Source organism: Neofelis nebulosa, chromosome 5 (assembly GCF_028018385.1).
Source record: "Neofelis nebulosa isolate mNeoNeb1 chromosome 5, mNeoNeb1.pri, whole genome shotgun sequence".
In the NCBI taxonomy this organism is placed as follows: Eukaryota; Metazoa; Chordata; class Mammalia; order Carnivora; family Felidae; genus Neofelis; species Neofelis nebulosa.
This window is the reverse complement of record NC_080786.1, coordinates 80,807,902-80,827,238: the sequence shown is the minus strand read 5'-3', so window position 1 is coordinate 80,827,238 and position 19,337 is coordinate 80,807,902. Positions and strand designations below refer to the sequence as shown.

At 36.5% G+C, this 19,337-nt stretch overlaps 1 protein-coding gene across 7 annotated transcripts in view; it reads right to left on the bottom strand.

Annotated features, from left to right (window-relative positions):
• Positions 1–18,987, bottom strand: part of TP63 (tumor protein p63) — a 230,286-nt gene extending 211,299 nt beyond the window's left edge. For 4 of the 7 annotated variants that reach the window (XM_058730824.1, XM_058730827.1, XM_058730830.1 and 1 more), the window contains exon 1: positions 18,460–18,631. In XM_058730824.1, coding sequence (XP_058586807.1) covers positions 18,460–18,572 — 113 coding nt within the window. In that variant the 5' untranslated portion in view covers positions 18,573–18,631. Of the gene's footprint in view, positions 1–18,459; positions 18,635–18,762 lie in introns of those variants that run through there. The other 3 variants (XM_058730825.1, XM_058730833.1, XM_058730823.1) reach the window with 3 other exon arrangements.
• Positions 18,988–19,337: the final 350 nt, after the last annotated feature.

The window sequence follows — 19,337 nt, the reverse complement described above, 5'->3', positions numbered from 1 at the left end:
TGAGAGCCTTACAATACTAATCTCCTGTTGGATAATTCCAACACCAATATCATTTCTGAGACTGTTTACAATGGTTATTTTGTTTTTTTTGTTTTTTTGTTTTTTTAAATTTTTTTTTCAACTTTTTTTTATTTATTTATTTTTGGGACAGAGAGACAGAGCATGAACGGGGGAGGGGCAGAGAGAGAGGGAGACACAGAATCGGAAACAGGCTCCAGGCTCCGAGCCATCAGCCCAGAGCCCGACGCGGGGCTCGAACTCACGGACCGCGAGATCGTGACCTGGCTGAAGTCGGACGCTTAACCGACTGCGCCACCCAGGCGCCCAGTTATTTTGTTTTTAATACTGTGACTTTTCTACCTTTTATATGCTTGGGGATTTGTTGAAAACTGCACATGCACATGCAGTTTTGATAGGAACAAATAAATTTGCCTTTAGTTGGATGATTTATGTCAATACTCGTAGAAGTTAGGCTATAATTGAAGTTTGCAGGAGGTATAGGTGTCAGAAACTTCAACTTCCTCTAGTGTCCTTATTTTTATTTTCTTTTTTGATTTTGAGTTTTCCTCTACGAGAGTCTGTGCCTTGCAACTCTTTCAGCTGAATTTGCTGCTCTTATACTGGAGTCCACCTGATATAGTGGTGAGATGTTGTGGAGAAGAAGGCTCTATAATATTTCAATTAAATCTCAGTTATTCAGTGTGTATCACAGGGATGTTATCTTCAGAAGTGTTTCTCCACTGATATAGCTTTATTGCTCCTGACCACTTCTTCTTTTCAGACTGCAGTATTTCTGATCTATTTCCTTGAACCCTGACACTGTCAACAATGCTGTTTTTTCTCCTTATTAAGACATTGCGTGTGAATGGGGCTTGAGTGAGAAGATTCCCAACTGATGAGCTTCTGACCAAGTCTTTCCTTCTGGATAACAGTCCTTCTGCGGCATTGTAGAGAAAACCATTGATTTCACAATGGTTCCTCCTTCCTTCCCCTTCAATGGAGGATTTTACTCAGTCTCCATTTTGAGAACCTGGTGGGGTTTCTGGTATCAGTGCAAGAAAGGTGGTGGTGGTGGGTCTCCTCTAAGACTGCAGTTCCAATGGATCTGTCGGTGCCGAGATGGTTGAAGAAACCTCCAGCAATTAAACAATGTTACCAATTAAATTTTCCTCCTACTTTGTGGCTTCAGTTGTGGCGAGGTAGTTCCATACCATGTGTCTCTGGATGAATCTATCTTTTTAGGCTTTGTGGTAGCGATTTGTCCTGCAACTTTACTTCACTGATGGGTCCAAGGAAGGCAATTGGCTTTCACTTTGTCCAGCTTTTGTTGTTGTTGTTGTAAGAGAAAGAGTGACAACCTCAAAGATCCTTACATGTTGGAGTGAAACCAGGAGTCTCTGATTTTTAAATATTTTACAGAAGCAGATGTCTCAATTTCTATTTAATTGTGTTCCAATAGACTAAAAATAGCTCTTAAAAATATTACTAACGATCCTTTCACTTCTGCAAATTCTGTGAGTCCCTGAGACTATAAACTATGATATTTGTTTTGTAACTGATGATCGAGGCTTGAAATCACTATGAAATACACTGCAGAGAGCTACAGTTCAAGAGCTGTCCCATGATCTTCCCACTCAGGTGTTCTCAGTGGAATGCAAAAGCTAGAATTTGGCTTTTCTCCACCAACCCAATTAAGATCTCTTCCAGCTCATCAAGCTGAACAAAAATTACATTGAGGGCATGTGACAATGGAAAATAAGAGGACATGGCATGAAAGAGTTGGGCCAAGAAATTTTATGTTGAAATCTGAGTGTGAGGTATCTCAGTACAAGAGACATTTCTGAATAACTAGGTCATTAATGCAAATACGAAAGGGCTTTGTAACTTGTTGGTTTTTCAATTTATTCTATTGGTTATTCCTTTAGGGTTTTTTTTTTAGATATTTTGATACTTTTTATAAAAAGGTATCACAACATTGGCATAACTGAGCACTTTAGTCTTTTGCAAGATAAACACTAGTAATATCAGACCTGTTCCATAAAAAAAAAAAAAAAACTCAGCTGAGAAATACTTCTTTAAGTTAATGTAAAAGAATATATACACCAGAAATTTGTACACTTTTTACCTCTTTGTAAATTCCCTAATAGTAACCTCGGAAACTTTTAGGTTCTAATATCAAAGCTGTTAAACAAAGTAATCATGAATTGATCTAAAATGAAACAGATTTTCTTTCCATATAATATGTAGAAGAAAATACAACCTATCTTTGTTTCATATAGACTTCCATCTTAATAATTTATATTTCATTTTGTCACAAATGATACTTGTCATCTGTTTCTTTGGCATCATTACATTTTTAAAAATAAAAACAGCATGCTTTTACCTAAGTATTTATTTATCTCATATGTTTACCGGGATACTTCAACTGGTTTTGTACTTTAGGACATTTGCTGGCAGATGGGCCTCATACTTTCCCAGCTTTAGCTAATAAGCACAAAGTTGTCTCACAGATAAATGGGAGATTAGGTATATAGCATTTACCATGAATAACATAAACACACATAAAGAGAGGATCTAATCATGAGTTGATTCTTTAATCTTTTCAGCCCTAGTGGAGGGTGGGCTGAAATTCAACCATTTCTTCCCTGAGCACAAAGGACCACATGAAACACTTGAGATGCTTCTACCTAACACACTCTTTTGGAGCTAAAATAACAAAGACTAAGATCTGCTTAGATTTAATCCCTTAAAAAATATAAATGTTACAGACAACTAGACAAGCATCTTATTATAAATGAAACATGGTTTAGGGCAAAAGGCTTGAAGAAAATTAAACACTCAAAGGAATTTTTGCTTAACAATTACAGCTCATGAAATCTTATCTTCCATATATCCAAAAAAGTCTAGTTTTAGGTAGACTCAACTGAGACATCTGGAAAATTAGGTTATTTGAGTATTATTATTCTAAAAGTAACAGCTACAACAACAACATGATCAGCAGGTACCATGATTTGAAAAGAAAATTGTACTTGTTTTGATTCAATCAGTCTAAATGTAAGAGATAATTATTAAGCAGAATTTTAGGAGAATTATGTAAGATAGTTCATAATAGTTACATACACTAGGAATAACTCAGAAACTGAGACATAAGATTCATTCCTTTTGTGAGTAAAGCAAAAATATAGTGGATCTCATTGGCAAAGTCACCAAAGAGAAATGATCTCAGGCCAAAATTAGAGTAAACTCCTATTAAACATATTAACATATTTAAAGGAAGAAGGTACTAGTCAAAGTGGAATAGAGAATTTCTTGGTCCTTGGTCAGGGCTGAGGAATAAGAAGAGAGATACATGCTGTTGGGTCTCTAGCTCTGTTGTGAGACCTGTATATTCTGGTATATGAGTATTTATATGTTCCTTTCAGTATGTGTATCTTTATGGACTTAGTTATACGGAGATAGATCAGGTTATCAAATTATCCGTTACCTCCATTTTTGTTTCTGCTATGCCTTATTCACCTAGCAACATTCTGAGTCTAATTTGCTATCCCCTACAATATGTCTACGGGAGAAGAATATGCTTATCAGTCAACAGAATCTTATTCAAGGTGGTCATACTTCTCATTATGAGTTAACACACTGACTTTCCATTTTCACACATCAATCTTAGAATGTTTGGTTAACCAAGGAATTGATGTTGTGTTGAAACATCAGGCTTCTAAGCTTTCATGTTTAAGAGATAGCTTTGGATGGACATACACTTACTCATGTAATGCCATGCTGTGGAGATGAGATGCCCTTTTACAGATGACACCCAAGCGCCAGATAAGGTCCTTCTACAAACTTCAACAGTTGTATTGGTCACCTTTTGAAATATATCCTTGATACCACCACCATTTACCACCTTGGTACAAAGCACCATCAACTCTCATCTGGAACCAAAGCCTCTGAACTTGATCTCTATAGTCTATTCCCCATAGAGCACACAGCCAAAGTGATTCTTTAAAAAAGAAGAAAAAATAACATCCTTAGGGGAGAAATATCAATCCTTCTTTACATCCACCTTCTGAAACCCTGCTCTCTGAAAATTGGCCTCACCTCTTAACTTGGTTGTTGTTGACTCTGTTCCAGCTACTCTGATCTCTGCACTCCCTGCCTGGGATTCTCTTTCTCCCCCAGATCTCCTCCTTATTCCTTTCAGATCTCCACTCAAAGGTCACTTCATCTAAGAGGATTTAAAGGTGGCCATTCATTTAATATAGTACTTCTTCCAAACCTGTCATTCTCTCTCTATACCTGTTACCTTACCTCCCTTTTATACAGAGAATGTCTACCATTCAACATATCACGTGCTTATTTGTGGGCTGGAGGTGCAAGTTCCACAATAACAGAGACAAGTTTTTGCTCACCAGTGTGTGGAATAGGGGTTGGCACATAGACAGACTCAGTACAGTTTTTAATTTAACAGCTGCAAGAGAAAAATATGTCATAACAAAAAGGCTATTTGATTAAGTTCCAGGATTCTAAGTCTGCCTTTGCCCTCAAATAGGCATCTGTGTGACATCAGTAAGTCACTAGCTCTCTACCTTCAAGTTCTTTATCTGTAAGGTGGAAATATTAGCTCTGGAGCTCAAATCCTATATGTGAAGGATTTTACATGATAAAACCCTGAACAACTACGAGAGTTTTGGACAAATAAGATGCTCAAGCTTACAAACAGGATAGGTGGCCAAGTTGAGTGAGAACACTGTATTCTGAGTGTGTAATGGTGATTGTGAGTTTTGGTTCCTCCACTGACCAGCTCCATGATGTTGAGTCATTTACCCAACTCTTTTAAGTCTTATTTCCCTGGCAAACGAGAAACTCTTTCTTTTTTTTTTTTTTTCAGTATGATTTTTTCCCACTCATTTTAAAGAAATCATATCTTATCATCAGGAAAAATGATATAACTAACAGTAACTAAGGACTTTTTATTAGCTCTTTACCCATAGCTCATCAGCTAACAGGAATTTACAGAACATGCACAAGTGCCTAGCACTGTTGTAGGTGTTTGGGATAAATCAGGGCACAAAAGAGACAAATACCCTGGCTTTGTGGAGTTTAACTTCCACAGTGAAGAGACGAATAAGCAATAAATACAGAAAGCAAATGAAATAGTATTTTGAAAGATGTTATATGGACAAAATAGTATAGTAAGGAACTGGGGATTATGAAAGGAAGAGGTCAGGTTGCAATTAAATAAGAGGTCATGACATTTGAGCACACAATCATTGAAAGACTCTTTTTTCCTCTTCCTCTTCTCCCTGCCTCACTTTTTTCCCTTAAAGTTTTGAAACTGTTGCTTCCATGCCTTGGCTATTGGAATGATGCAATGAACATAAGGATGCATAAAAAATTGAAACTATACTATAAATGTATTTTATTAAAAATTATAGAATTATGTATTCCCACTGAGTAGTACATTGTACTACTATTGACAAAATACTATTATAAAAGACCTTCAAAATTAGTTATTTAGTCTTTTCATGCAGGAATCTGTAAGCATCTTAGTCGTGACATACAGGCGATCTCATTGGGTCTCTTAATATGGATTTCCTTAAAAGAAGTAATATTTTATGTCCATTCATCAGTGGATGGACTGTGGGCTGTTTCCATAATTTAGCTATTGTAGATAATGCTGCTACAAACACCAGGGTTAATGTATCCCTTTGAATTAGTATTTTTGTATTCTTTGGGTAAATACCTAGTAGTGCAATTGCTGGATTGTAGGGTAGTTCTGTTTTCAACTTTTGGAGGGACCTGCATATAGTTTTCCAGAGTGGCTGCACCAGTTTGCATTCCCACCAACAGGCCAAGAGGGTTGTCCTTCTTCTACACCCTTGCCAATACCTGTTGTTTCTTGTGTTGTTTTTAGCCATGAAGTTGTGGTATATATGAATGGAATATTACTCAGCCATTAAAAAGAATGAAATGTTGCCATTTACAACAATATGGATGGAGCTAGAGTATTATGCTGAAGGAAATAAGTCAGTCAGGGAAAGATAAAGACCACATGATTTCACTCATAAGTGGAATTTAAGAAACAAAACAAATGAGCAAGGGGAAGGAGGGGGAGAGAGGGAGGGGGAGAGAGAGAGAGAGAGAGAGAGAGAGAGAGAGAGAGAAGCAAACCAACAAACAGACTCTTAACTATGGAGAAGAAACTGATGGTTACCAGAAGAGAGGTGGAGGAGGAGTTAAAGAGGTGATGAAGATTAAAGAGTACACATGTGATGAGCACTGGTGTTGTACATAAGTGTTGAATCACTATACTGTACACTTGAAACTAATATTACACTATCTGTTAATTGGAATTTAAATAAAAACTTAAAGAATAAAAAAAAGCGATATTTTCATTGCAAATGAAATAAATACCCATTTTCTTTAAAACTCATGCATATTCTGTAGTCCAGGGTTTGGGGAATTCATGATTTTTAGTGTTAACTTTTCTATTCTTGGAAACATCCATAGAAGGGAATGGAGGAAGGACAGACTCCTCATTTGGCTTCCTAGGACAGCTACATGCACACTGCCCAGGTAGTTGTACCTTGTAGGATGAGGGTGGCTAAAGCCTTGCGTGGCTTTGCAAAGGCTCTTTAGGCTAACACAATGAATCATTTCTCTCCATCAGCCTCCTGGATTTTATTGTGTGACTAAAGAAGCCACCAGAGGAAGAACTGTTGAGTTGGGCCCTCTAAGAGAGAGGTTGTTGGGATAGATTAGATTTAATAACTTTGGTCAACTACTCATCACAGAACATAGACATATGGACCAGTCACTGTCTTAGCACAGATACTACTCCCATTTTTAGAAAAAAATTTATGCCCCAGTGATGACCTAGTTTTTAGGGCATGTCTAATTACTAAAATTTCCAGTATAACAGAATAGTCACTTTTAGCCTAAAATCTGAAACTGAAGAACCACATCAGCATTTAGATTGTTATCTTTTTATAGTGACCCTCTTCTTTGTGTTTAAAACCTTTCTACCTACAAGCTGGAGTTCAAGATTAGTGTCTATTTGTTAGGACTTCTGGAGTTCTTGGAAGTGATAAAGTGCTAGACAAATGCTATTATTTATAGTCTGTCCCCGTTCAATGAAAAAGATCCATAGACTGCTGCTGCCAAGAGTAGCATTAGTTACCCAGCCAGATAGTTTCATTTCAAGGTTCCCATTGGTTGAGACTGAACAGAATTCTTGAGCAATGAAAATCATGGCACTCCCTTGTGACTAGAGAAGCCTGTTTCAGACCCAAGCTGCCTCTGGTTTCTGGTGGTGTCTGCCTTACACGGGGTCTCACATGGTTTGCCATGACAACCAAAACCATTTTGCCAAGGAATAAATTATGGATGTGACAAGCAACCATCTCTAGTCTCAAACCCAATTCATTTGCTTTTCTCATTTTCATTTTCAACTTTTTGGCCAAGATTTATCTCTGTTATAAGGAGACAAATACCAGTAGGCCAGGTTCCTATATGCCTACATCTTCCATTTGGTCCTTCATTTGGTGTAAGACCATGTATCAAGGGAGGGAAAGGTGGTTGAGGAGTTAGGGGGAGGGAACAAAGTATACAAATATGGAGCAAAACATCTCAACTGAGTTAAACAAATAATTATTGAATACCTGCTATGTACAGGACTCCATGTAAGACACAGTATATAATCAGAAACAATGAAGAGCTTAGTCATTTAAGTACATATAAATACCTTAAGATAAATATAAAGTTCTATGGTATATCAGAGAAAAATACGACAGAAATTATTTGTGATATGCAAAAGATTCATTCACGAATTCACTCATTCATTCATTCATTCATTCATTCACATATTATGCATTTGTAGAGCTCAAATTTGGCTCTCCAAGATTGTATTAATGGTACAAAATGTACTTGGTAACATTTCCCCTCTGTAGACTGTTTTTCTAGAATGTAAATGATTTGTTTTATGGTCTCTAAGCATACCAAAAAGACAAAACTTATGACAAAAACCATTCCCACATAAAATTTACTGAGAGTTAACTAAGGCACCAACTATAAACAATAATTTTCTATAAATCAGGATCCTACTCATCTCCATGAGTGTCTAGATGTTACCTGGAACAAGTTACTCTGTGCCTCAATGTCTTGATCTATGGAATCTGAATATTAAGAGCTACCACCTATCTAGAGATTTCTACGTGCCAGATGCTCTCTTAAGCGATTTATACTATTAACTCATTTAATTCTCAAAGCAACCCAGTCAGGCAGATACTACTATCCATGAGGAAATAGACATAGAGATTAAGTTAGGAGATTTAACAATTGGCAGAGAGAGAATATGAATCAAGGCACACTGGCCCCTAAATCCAGTGTCTTAAACATTATACTACTGTCTCTTGGTTAGCAATTGATAATCCTAGTAAATCTCCTTAAGGTGGTTTGAAGATTAAATGTGTAAAATTAAATATGTAAAATGCTTATAATAGTTTCTGGTGCATAGTAAGAACTCAATAAATATGAGATATTTAGCTGTTTATGCTTCATCCTCCTTTTCTAGAAACACAGTGTCAAAAGTTGACATCTTTAAAAATTAGTAACTGTGGTTTCTTTAGTTGCCCCAGTTAATAGAAAAGTGTTCATTAAAGCCACATCATTTTACATCCGTTGAATTAGCAAAAATTAAATATAGTAATAGCCAAAGCTGGGACTCTGACAAAATACATTGGCATGTCCTTTTCAATAGTAATGTTTTGCAGAAACTTGAAAAAATATATTCCTTTTTATTTGTGGACCCTCTCACTTCTTAGGTGGAAACATATTGTGGGGAAAGCAGCCAAGTCTTCAGATGAGACGGTCCTGGTTTCCAATTCTGACTCAGATGAGGAGGAAAATACAAAGCGGTCCTTCCACTTACTAGTTAAGTCACCTGGTTGCATTAGTTACCACTCTGAGTATTTTTTTCTTCCATCTGCAAATTGGGATGTCACTTGCCTCAAAAAATGTATTATAGGAGATAATGCAGGTATTATATGGTACTTTGTATGGACTGAACATGCATTAGTTTGCTTTCCTTAGATATATGTTCCATGGGATGATCCCAAGGAAATGAGTCAAAAAAAAAAAAAAGCTGGTATATAATATTGTAAATTTTTAATAAAAATTATAAAATTTAATAAAAATTTAATAAAAATTATAACAAACTAAAGGCTCATTAATGGAAATAAATATATTAAGTTGCATTGATATTGTGATCCCTATGCAGTTACTTATGTTAAATGCAAAAATACATGACAAATTAGAAGTTATTATTTATTGTTATAATTAAAACATTGAAATTATCATTTTTAAATGTTTATTTTGAGAGAGAGAGCATACGCATGTGAGTAGGGGAAGGGCAGAGAGAGAGAGGGAGAGAGAGAATCGCAAGCAGGCTCCACGCTGTCAGCACAGAGCCCAGTAAGGGGCTCTATCCCACTAATTGTGAGCTCATGATCTGAACTGAAGTCAAGAGTTGGATGCTCAACTGACTGAGCCACCCAGTCACCCCAAACATTGAAATTATTTTATTATAACTTCTATGTATAAAAAATTTTGGCCCTAGAAGATGCCATATAAAACAACTGTTTTAAAAAATTTTTCCCTGTTGGCTTCTGTCATTGTTGGGAACATGTTATTTGTCTAGTAAATAATTTTTTATATCATTAATACGAACTCACAAGTACCTTTATCTGAGTATACTTCCTCTGAGAATAACCAAAGTGTTCTAACATTTATGTTTACGTTTCCTCCTGAGCGTTAATGATCTTCCTTTACTGCACACTTAATTCAGACGGTTCTAGAACCAGTGTTGCTGCAGTAAAAACAGTACTAAAAACGTCCCAGTTTTTCAATTCCTTATCATATATACAAAATAAGGATTAAATATTTACTGAACATTATTGAATAGTTTTATAGTTGACAATGTTGAACTATTTAAAGCATTATCATTTCCCTCTATTTCTTGTCACCCAACCAGCATTGTTATCAATTTATTAAATATTAGTTAACCTACAAAACTCCTTTAAAATGTGCTTAGCAACTTAGATAAACTAGATACTAATTTTTTTTCTTATAAAACCAAAAATTATATATGTTGTAAGTTTTATGTGTTTTTATTTTGGATATGTTACTGTCACAATTTCTTATTTTTTGCTTACAAAATGCCCCTGTTTCACTTTTGCAGAGAAAAGCTTAGACTGGTTTAAAAAAATGTGCTTTGTGATATTTTTAGCTTTTTCATATATATTCTGTCTTCCTAAGAAGCAAAGAAATACAGAGCTTCTGTGAAAGAAAAAAAGAAGAAAGGAAGGGGAGGAGAAAAGGAAAAAGAAAAAAAAAACTTTCCACATTACTTCTTCGAAGGATTCAAGAATTAAAGATAAAATTGTATATAAATTGTATGTAGGAAGATGAGGGGTACCTCAAATGCCAGAAAGAAAGTTGCTAGTGCATTCATGGGGAGGACAACACCGAAGGCCTTTGCTCAGTGAGAAGACTTGATTCTACATGAGATTCTGTAGATGAACTGAATTCACCAGCATTAACTTGAGTGTATCATCCATTAATATGCCAAGTTTTAGCAAAGAAATCTCAGATCCACATCAGCCTCTACAGGAATCACTGACACAGGTGGAAAGATTTATCACATTTGATAGTATCAATTAAGATGCTGAAAAATTTCATTTGGACTAGAAGCCTTTAGATTGCTCATAATTTAGTTTGAAAATCCTGTCCAACAGAAAGTTTTCATTCATCCCCCAAGATAACAAAGGTGGGAAAAAGAAAGATAAAATGGAAACACATTTTATTAGCACTTTCTATTTGGAGGAGGTTGTAATATTATGGAGAAAATGGAAGATATCTTTCTCAATGAAAGCTTCAATAAATATACTATATTTATTTTATTTATGTAGTTAAGAAGTAAAGGACACTATTAAATGCAAGCATAAAATAGAAGTTTGTCAGAATCAGAAAAAAACAGGAAAGAAGAAAAGCTAATGATGAATTTCAGAAAAAATATATAAAAGCTTGGGATTTTTAAGGAAGCCCTAAAAGTTGACTCTCTTGATGAAATGTTAGGATATGATGAAGCAAAAAGGTCAAATGCAGTCAACAATTTTTAGGTATAACATATTTAACTTTAGAGGGCAAAGTCTATTACAGTGTTGCCTCTACCATGGATTTGTAGGTATCCGATTATTTATTTCAAGCTACACTACCATTTGTAAAAAGGCTTATGTTAAAAATCTACCCTGGGTAACCCTGTGGTTGATGAAATTATCACACCAACATCCAGTTTTTTGCTTTTTGAGTCAAAATGCTTTATCAGTTTTAACATGGTCATGATGCTGGTTTTCCCCTCAATTATGAGAGAGCTAACCAAGTTCATGGAAAGTGAGAAAGGGTGTTTTCTGTTCAACTGGACAAATTAAGCTTGCTCATTTGAAAAAAAGAAAAATGTACTGGAAATTTGAAAGTGGCAAGGGGATTTTGAGCCTGACATTGTTTCTCTCTACTTAACAAATTCATTCTGAACTTTAAAGAGTCTAATTCATAATTAAGACTCAGATGTAAGTAAAGAATAGGAGGCAAACAATAAGAACAGAGTGACAATTAATTCTCTCCATTTAAATTATCTCCCAAATATTATGGCTTAAGGTAAAACCAACACGTTAATAACTGTCATTTCCAAAACCTTGACTAACCAATAAGTACACATCACTTCATGTCCATTTCTCATCTATTTTAAATGGAACAAAGTGATTTTCAGGAGTTTGGAAGTGCATAATTACATAGACTAAAGTCTTTGGACTTTGATCATAATTATAGTGCTTTATCCATCCATCACTTGTTGCTTGAGGACTGTTCCTTGGCGAGTTATTTAAAGGAGATAGGAACTCTGTCAGGACAAATTTGAGCTGCAAAGCAGCTAATCAGAAACTTGGCTCTCTTGACTTAAAACAGATTGAAAATTGCTACTTTAATCTCACAATCCATTTGGCTCTTAAGTAAAGTGAGAACATGAAGTCTCTCTTTAGGAAGGCATGTGTCTGTTGTTCATATCATTGGGTACCTTTTTTCAAGCTTCCTATTGGGACACTGGGTACAAGTTTGTCTCGCTATATGGTCTCAAAATTGGTTGTGCAAACAAATGAATCATCTGCAGTGCTTGATAGAAAATGCTAGTTTTGCATTCCTTCCCCTCACCCTCAATTTCCCAGAGAGATGTACCAATGTAATTGTAAACCTAAAATTAACTGGGAACCTTATAGCATCAGAAGGTCTAGAGCTGTTTTTTCAATAGTGGACTGAGAACCACATGAATCAGAAAGGTTTGTTTTGTTTACAATGTCATCCAAAGGCTCCACCTAGACTTATCAAATCATAGTCTCAGGCTGTTGATAGAACATTTCTCTGAATTCCGGAAACCATCAGAAATGAAAATGTACATCACTATGTTTTCCCGAAAGCCAACTTGGATGTTACAATTTTGGGCACCAGTTACCATCTAAGAGTTGAATATAATATACCTCCATGGAAAGCATGTTGAGGAACTTGAACAGAGGCTACTAACAGAGATCCCCCTTCCAATTTGCTGCCTCCAGGGTGGGTGCTTTGCATTTGTAGTCCTCAGCAAGCAGGTGTCTTCCTACTCTCCCGTGAACTCCGTTGTATTAGCTCTATATATGTAATTCTACATTGGATTCCCTGAGGTCTAGGACTATATCTCACTCTCATCTTCTGCTGCCTCCACTCAGCACCAAAAAATAAAAATAAGTAAATAAAATAAAATAGTTTCTGGAATTCTTTAAACAAATCAAAACCAAAAAAAAAATAGTTTGAGTTTCTACATCTACAATTTGAGGATAAAAATCCTTTACGTGGTGAATTAGTTTCCTATTGCTGCTGTAACAAGTTACCGCGAACTTGTGGTTTAAGCCGATACAAATGCGTGATCTTACAGTTGGGTAGGTCAGAAACCTGACATGGCTCCCGCTGGATTGAAGTCAAGGTACTGGCAGGGCTGCATTCCTTCTGGAGGCTGTAGAGGAAAATCTGTTACCTCGCCTTTTCCAGCGTCTAGAAGTGCCAGCCTTCCTTGGCTTATGATCCCCTTCCATCTTCAAAATCTGTTAAGATGTTTTTCACATCACAATTCTGACTCTTTTTCTCCCTCCAATTTCCATTTTTAAGGACTCTCATGATTACATTGAACCCACATGGGCAATCCAAGATTGGCCTAATTTAAGGTCAGCTTAAAACCTTAACTCCCCTTTGCTGTGTAATATATCATATTTACTGGTTCTGGAGATTAGCACCTGGCCATCTTTGGGGGCCGTTATTCTGCCTTTCACACCTGCCCACCTCCCAGGTGGATGAGATATGTAAGGTACCGGGAATACTTTGTTAACTGTAAAGTTCTATACAGTTCTAATAAAATGATTAATATGCTCTGTGGTAGAAATAACATTGAACTGGATAATGAGACTTAAATTCTAGGTCTGGTTCTGCTTCTATTTTGTTCTGTGATTTGGGGAAAATCACTTTACCCCTCTGGGATTCAGATTTCTCAATTCTGAAATATAAGTACTGAGAGAGACAAGCCAAGATCATGCTAAGACCCATAATTGTTGTCCTTAATTCAAAGATGATATAAAGCAAAATGGAACTTCAGGTATGCCCACATGAGGACACAATTGTTGCTGGAAAGGAATCCCCAGTCTAGCTGATGTGCTACACACACAGAAGCACAACTGAGCATTACACTAAGGGAATGCATTTCAGAGTTCTGTTGGGTTCATATATAATCCTCCAAGTCCCAGCCGTGAACAGTAGATCAGAGGTTGTAATCTCTGATTACTTTATGAGGAAACTTTTACTTAAATAGCTTAAATGATTTCATGAATGTCATACAGTCAGTTAGTGATGGAGTTAAGACTGTGATTCAGATCTTTTAACAAGTTCTATGTGCACTCAACTAACACACTTCCCTGCCTCTCTCCCAAATAAATGCACTTACAGCAAAGGAGTAGCATACAGAATTGTAACCCGTCATACTTCGGGCTAACCACAAATGATCATAAAGTTCTTTGAGAACTTATTCTGGTGAATATTGTAAGGCTTTGAAGCAGTTTCTTGTTGGTTACAACTGATGGATACATTAGTCCCTGCTTGACAATTGGTACCTTCATATTTCTTTAGGAACCAATTCTTCCTGCCTTCTGCCTTGCTTCAATTCAAGCACTGATAGAGACAATACACGCAGACCGTTGCATGCTGGCTTGTTACAGACAAACAGTGATTATGGAGATGGCTAAAACGAATAGAGCAACCTTACTAAAAACTGGTTTGTAATGGATGGATACATCCTTTATCTCGCATACGAAATTGTATTATTATATGTTATATCAATTTTGGAAGTCTTTGTATGTGCATAAAGATCACTGTGGGCGTATATTTCATCTTCATACTTGCCATGATCCTGATAGGAGTAAGAGCACTTGAAAAAAGAGTGATTGTAGAGAACTTAATGAAGAGACTATGTATCAAGGTACAAGGAATAGGATAGGGCTTTTTGGAGTTAATCATGGCTGAGACTGGCTACCACCTCTAAGCTTGAACGAAAGGGAGAGTAGGGACCAGTTACTTGAACTCAAGACATTTGGACCTGTGGCAAGGGCATCTGACAGGACCTGCAGCCTTTAGTAAAAAAATCCAACAGGGAAGTGGCCTGGGAAACATATATCCTAACTTCATTCCTATGCTCTTTTAACCCAAGAGGAAACCAGAGAATAAAGGAACTGTCAGTGTAGTCTTTAGAAGTGAGCTTCCAGAAGAACAGAACAAGAAGAAGAATGGAGGACACATGTGGAGAGGCAAGTGGAGGGCACCCAACACAGAAGTACACCTGCCTTTCTGTGATTTCATCTGATAAATGAAATGATCTTCCACTATAAGTTCTCTGTCACCACACTTCCTTTTGGGATATATTTAGAAAACAGAGTGAATAAAGTTGACCTTTCAGCTAGCACAGCATAACACTTTCAATCAATATGTAATTTACACAGGAAATACTTCTTACTCATCCATACACCATGCTAGCAGTTTGAGCTTTTTTGAATAGAGGGGACTGGCAAAAAGAACACAAAATCATCTTGCAAGTGGTTCAAATTTTAATGTTTCATTTTCTCTTATTTTTAGCCCTCGGCTATCATATTATGTTCAAGATTGAATCTTGGTTCATTTTTATTATCACTTTAACTGCTTTATTTTCAAAAAATTATATTTTGAAAAAATTAATCTTTCTTTTAGAATTACTCCATTAAAAAATCTATTTTAAAAACTAGATGGCAATTCTAAAAAAAAAAACACAGGATGAAAGACGGCCTCGATTATTTTACCCAACAACACACTAACAGAGATTTAGCTTCTAAAATGCTAAATTTTAGATTCATCTTGAGTTTTTAACCTATTAAAATGTAAACAGAACTTATTGTTCAGTTTTCATTTTTAAGAAAATGGTAACTTACCCACTGGCTCTTATTTATTTATCTAGCATAATTTCATCTATGCTTTGATATTTTGTGAAAACCAAGTTAGCAATAAAATGACAAGGCTTGTGATTTTTCCCACCTTTTCCTCTTCTTTGTAATGGTCAATGTCATCACAGGGGAAATCTAAGCTGTATAGTTTTCATGCCTCTGTGGTTATCAGAAGTTTTTGCAAAGACTAAAGTAAATTAGGATCAATACTGGGGCAGAAATAAACGTATAGTGTCAATATTTTTAGGTGCAAAGGAAAAAAACAGTGAAATCGCAATTTTAACTGAGAGAATGATTATCATAGTACTTTGAAATTGGCTTTTTGGGAATGGCATTAACATTCAGTAATAAATGGTAATAGCATCCCTCATTTATCCTATTCTGTGATAGAAGGAAATCATGCATTAAAGTAGCTTGGAGTTAAAAATAACAAGATATCTTGTTCTTTCCTCTTTTGAAAATTCCCTTTCATGACTTCTTTCAAAAGACAAGGTCAGGAAAAAGACAGATTTAACTATGTAGATGACGATGATTATGGAATGATTAAATTTGGTCTTTCTTAAAATAGATTTTGTAAACTGAGAACTACAAGGGTTGTCTGCTAAGAAAAAGCAACTCAAACCCATTCACTCACTAGGCGTTAAAGTGAATATTGTTTATTCTTACTTTGGCAATATACAGTATCGCAGGTTTCTTATAGTGATAATCCACTTATTCATTTACTCACTAAGTAGGATAGATAGGAAAATAATAATAATTCAGCTCTTAAAGTTTGTGGCAAAACATTTAAAATATTTGAGGGAAATGTATCTGTTATTAAATATATAAGTATCACTGAGTTAAATAAATGAACATCACAGCCATATCTTACCCATTTTGGTATTTCCAGTGACTTGCACAGAGTAGATAGATTATCAGCAACGAACTTTTTTCTGCTCTTGATTTGCCACTTAAGTTTTAATTACAAATAGAGAGGACACCATCTTGCCTAACACCATTTATCAGGTGAATAAATGTTTCCTGACCCCGCCCCACCCCCCCCACCCCCCCCCTCCCCCCGGCTACCCCACGCCACTATCTCACAGCTCCCAATGTGCTTTTGTCCTTTCCCCAGAAACAACACTCACCATGATTAAAGCTCAGGGCATTTGGCAAAATGCAAAACTATTTTAAAGTATTATGAGTATTTTGAATTTTACAACATGTCCAAAACAGATGATTTTTGCTCCATGAATTAACAGGTTGCAGGGACAGTTTGAGACGCAATTTTCTCATTTATTTATATTTAAAGGCTTCTCTTGTCAATCACTAGAAATGCCTCTAAGGCAGAGGTATACAGGATTGACGTGTGGGTTTCTAGTCAATAGAAGAAAGTTTCTTCTAGAGCTGAGGTAGATCCAAGTACCTATTTAAAAAAGATATCCACAAGGGAAGCATTATACAGCAAATGTTTCACCAGAGCTATGCTCTTAGAATAACATTTCAAAAGAATTTCAGTAGGATAGAAACTTTTGTGTCTGGAAACAAATTTTGAGAACCAGAAAATGTTGGGTATTTTGCTCTTTATTGACCCAATCCCAAACTCCAACTAAATCTAATTTTCAAAATATCCAAGAACATCAGCTCCAGAGCCGTCCATTTTTGTTAACATTGTCGTTTATGGCAGACAGTAAGGCAGGAATCCAATCACCACTTACATTTCCTATTTCAACCTGGAAAACCACAAACTTGCTTCCTCTCTGTCTCTCTCTCTCTCTTTTTCCTTTTTCTTCCTCTCTTTTCTTTTTCCGCCATTTACCTTTCTGCTTTACTTTTCTGCTTCTGCTTTCTCAGACAGCCCACCAGAAACCTCACAGGAAGAGGAGCAAAGTCTACATAGTCCACATTAGTGTCCTACATGGTGACAAGTCATATTAATGAAAAAGATCACACATCTTCCATAATTGCCTAGGCAATTTGACAGTAACTGAGCCCTTCCCAGAGAGCCCACTCCACTCCTAGTACAAGGTTCCAATAAGCACCGGTGGTGAATGACAAGTTAACCCCTTTGGAACCTCACCATTTTCAACACTCAGAGGACCTCTCTCATTAGTCTTATAAAATAAAGTATGAAATTCCAACATCAAATCTCATGCTGTTAAATTAACAACATCACACTGCTACATACGACTTAAATATCTCCCATAACTTTATGACTGGAAAAACACTGTTCAGATTTCATTTACCAGTTTAAAAATAGCAAACTCTAATTTGAAACACATACACACACATCGTGCATGCTCGCTAATATTCCCTCTTAGTACTAGGCAAATGTTTCTTCCTACAAACATAAATAAAATTCAGTATCATCATAAATTTTAAAAGTCAGATTTGTCAAAAGATGATGTTTGTTATGAAACAAATCAAGAAGAAAATATTTCTTAGAGTCAGAATGACAAGCCACAATCTGGCAGCATAACAATGGCTACTTCATCTATTTTTAATGTATAAATCAAAAGTATTCTGTGTTTATTTTGACTCGAAGATAGACCACAGATTATGTCCCTGTCCAATGACATTTCTTCTTCTTGGGTGGGTGAGTGCTGAGCAAGGCAAAGAACAGAGTTTAAACATCTTAAAGGGGTGTGACAATTTTTCAAGAAACCATGGGAAAATTGTCTTCCACCCTTGTCACTTCGTAGATCCAGACATGAACTAAAATCAGAAAAGATGCCCACAGACCACTTTCAGTTCACAGAAAGTCCAAAATAATATCACTGTGCTCATAAACAAGGAGGGGTTGCCCTTTGTCCACAGCAGAAACACTCATAATACACAAGGCACTCCAATTAAGTTTTGATAGAAGTTACGTCACGTTTCAACTCACCGCTGGATGTATGGGTCGGGACAGTACTGTAGGGTGGCACACCGTGAAGTTTCACAATTCATTTCCTCCAACTCTCTTTGACAGTCAACAAGTGGAGAACAATTATATAACATATACACATATACCTGTGTATATATAGATATAAAGCCAGGAGCCTAAAAGCAATAGGGTCAAATGCTATCAGACATAGAAGTTTAGACACTTCCCCCCTTCACACACATTTGCAAAGAGGCGGAGCGTTTCTTGATTTTAGCCAATGAGATTTGTCAAGTGACTAAAACCTCAGAAACACTTGATTCTTACCAGCTGGGCATCCTCTCTAAAGATGTTCTTCCCCCTCTACCACGGCTTTAGAGTCCTGGAGGTATAGTGGCCACACTTGTGGGCAACTTGGAGGCATCGCCGAACTTCTGGTCTCTCCGGTGATTGGATGCTGGCATGAATGGCATCAGAATTTAATTTCAGCAGCCTGGACTTTTGAAACAGAACTAAACTGATGAGTGTCCACCCTGCTTAAGTTAATTAATGTTTCCTTGTATCTGCATACTGATATGAACTGAGGACTTCTATAACTGCTCCTGGTGCTTTTTTTTTTTTTTTTTCTTCCCCAGAGCTGCTTAGGAAGGGTGTGTGTGTGTGTGTGTGTGTGTGTGTGTGTGTGTTTTCATCTCCACCTCCCCGCCCGCCTCTCCCCTCCCCCCCTCCCCACTTCATTCTCCCTTTCAGCCAACCGCCTGTTGTGGTCACAATCTCAAATAGCAAAGACAGGGAAATTCCTTGATTATATTTAACCTAGAACTCACTCTTCGTCTCAACTAAGAGAAAGAGATATCCATTCACATCCCTTAGAAGTTTTGCCTGCCACGAATAAAAGAAAA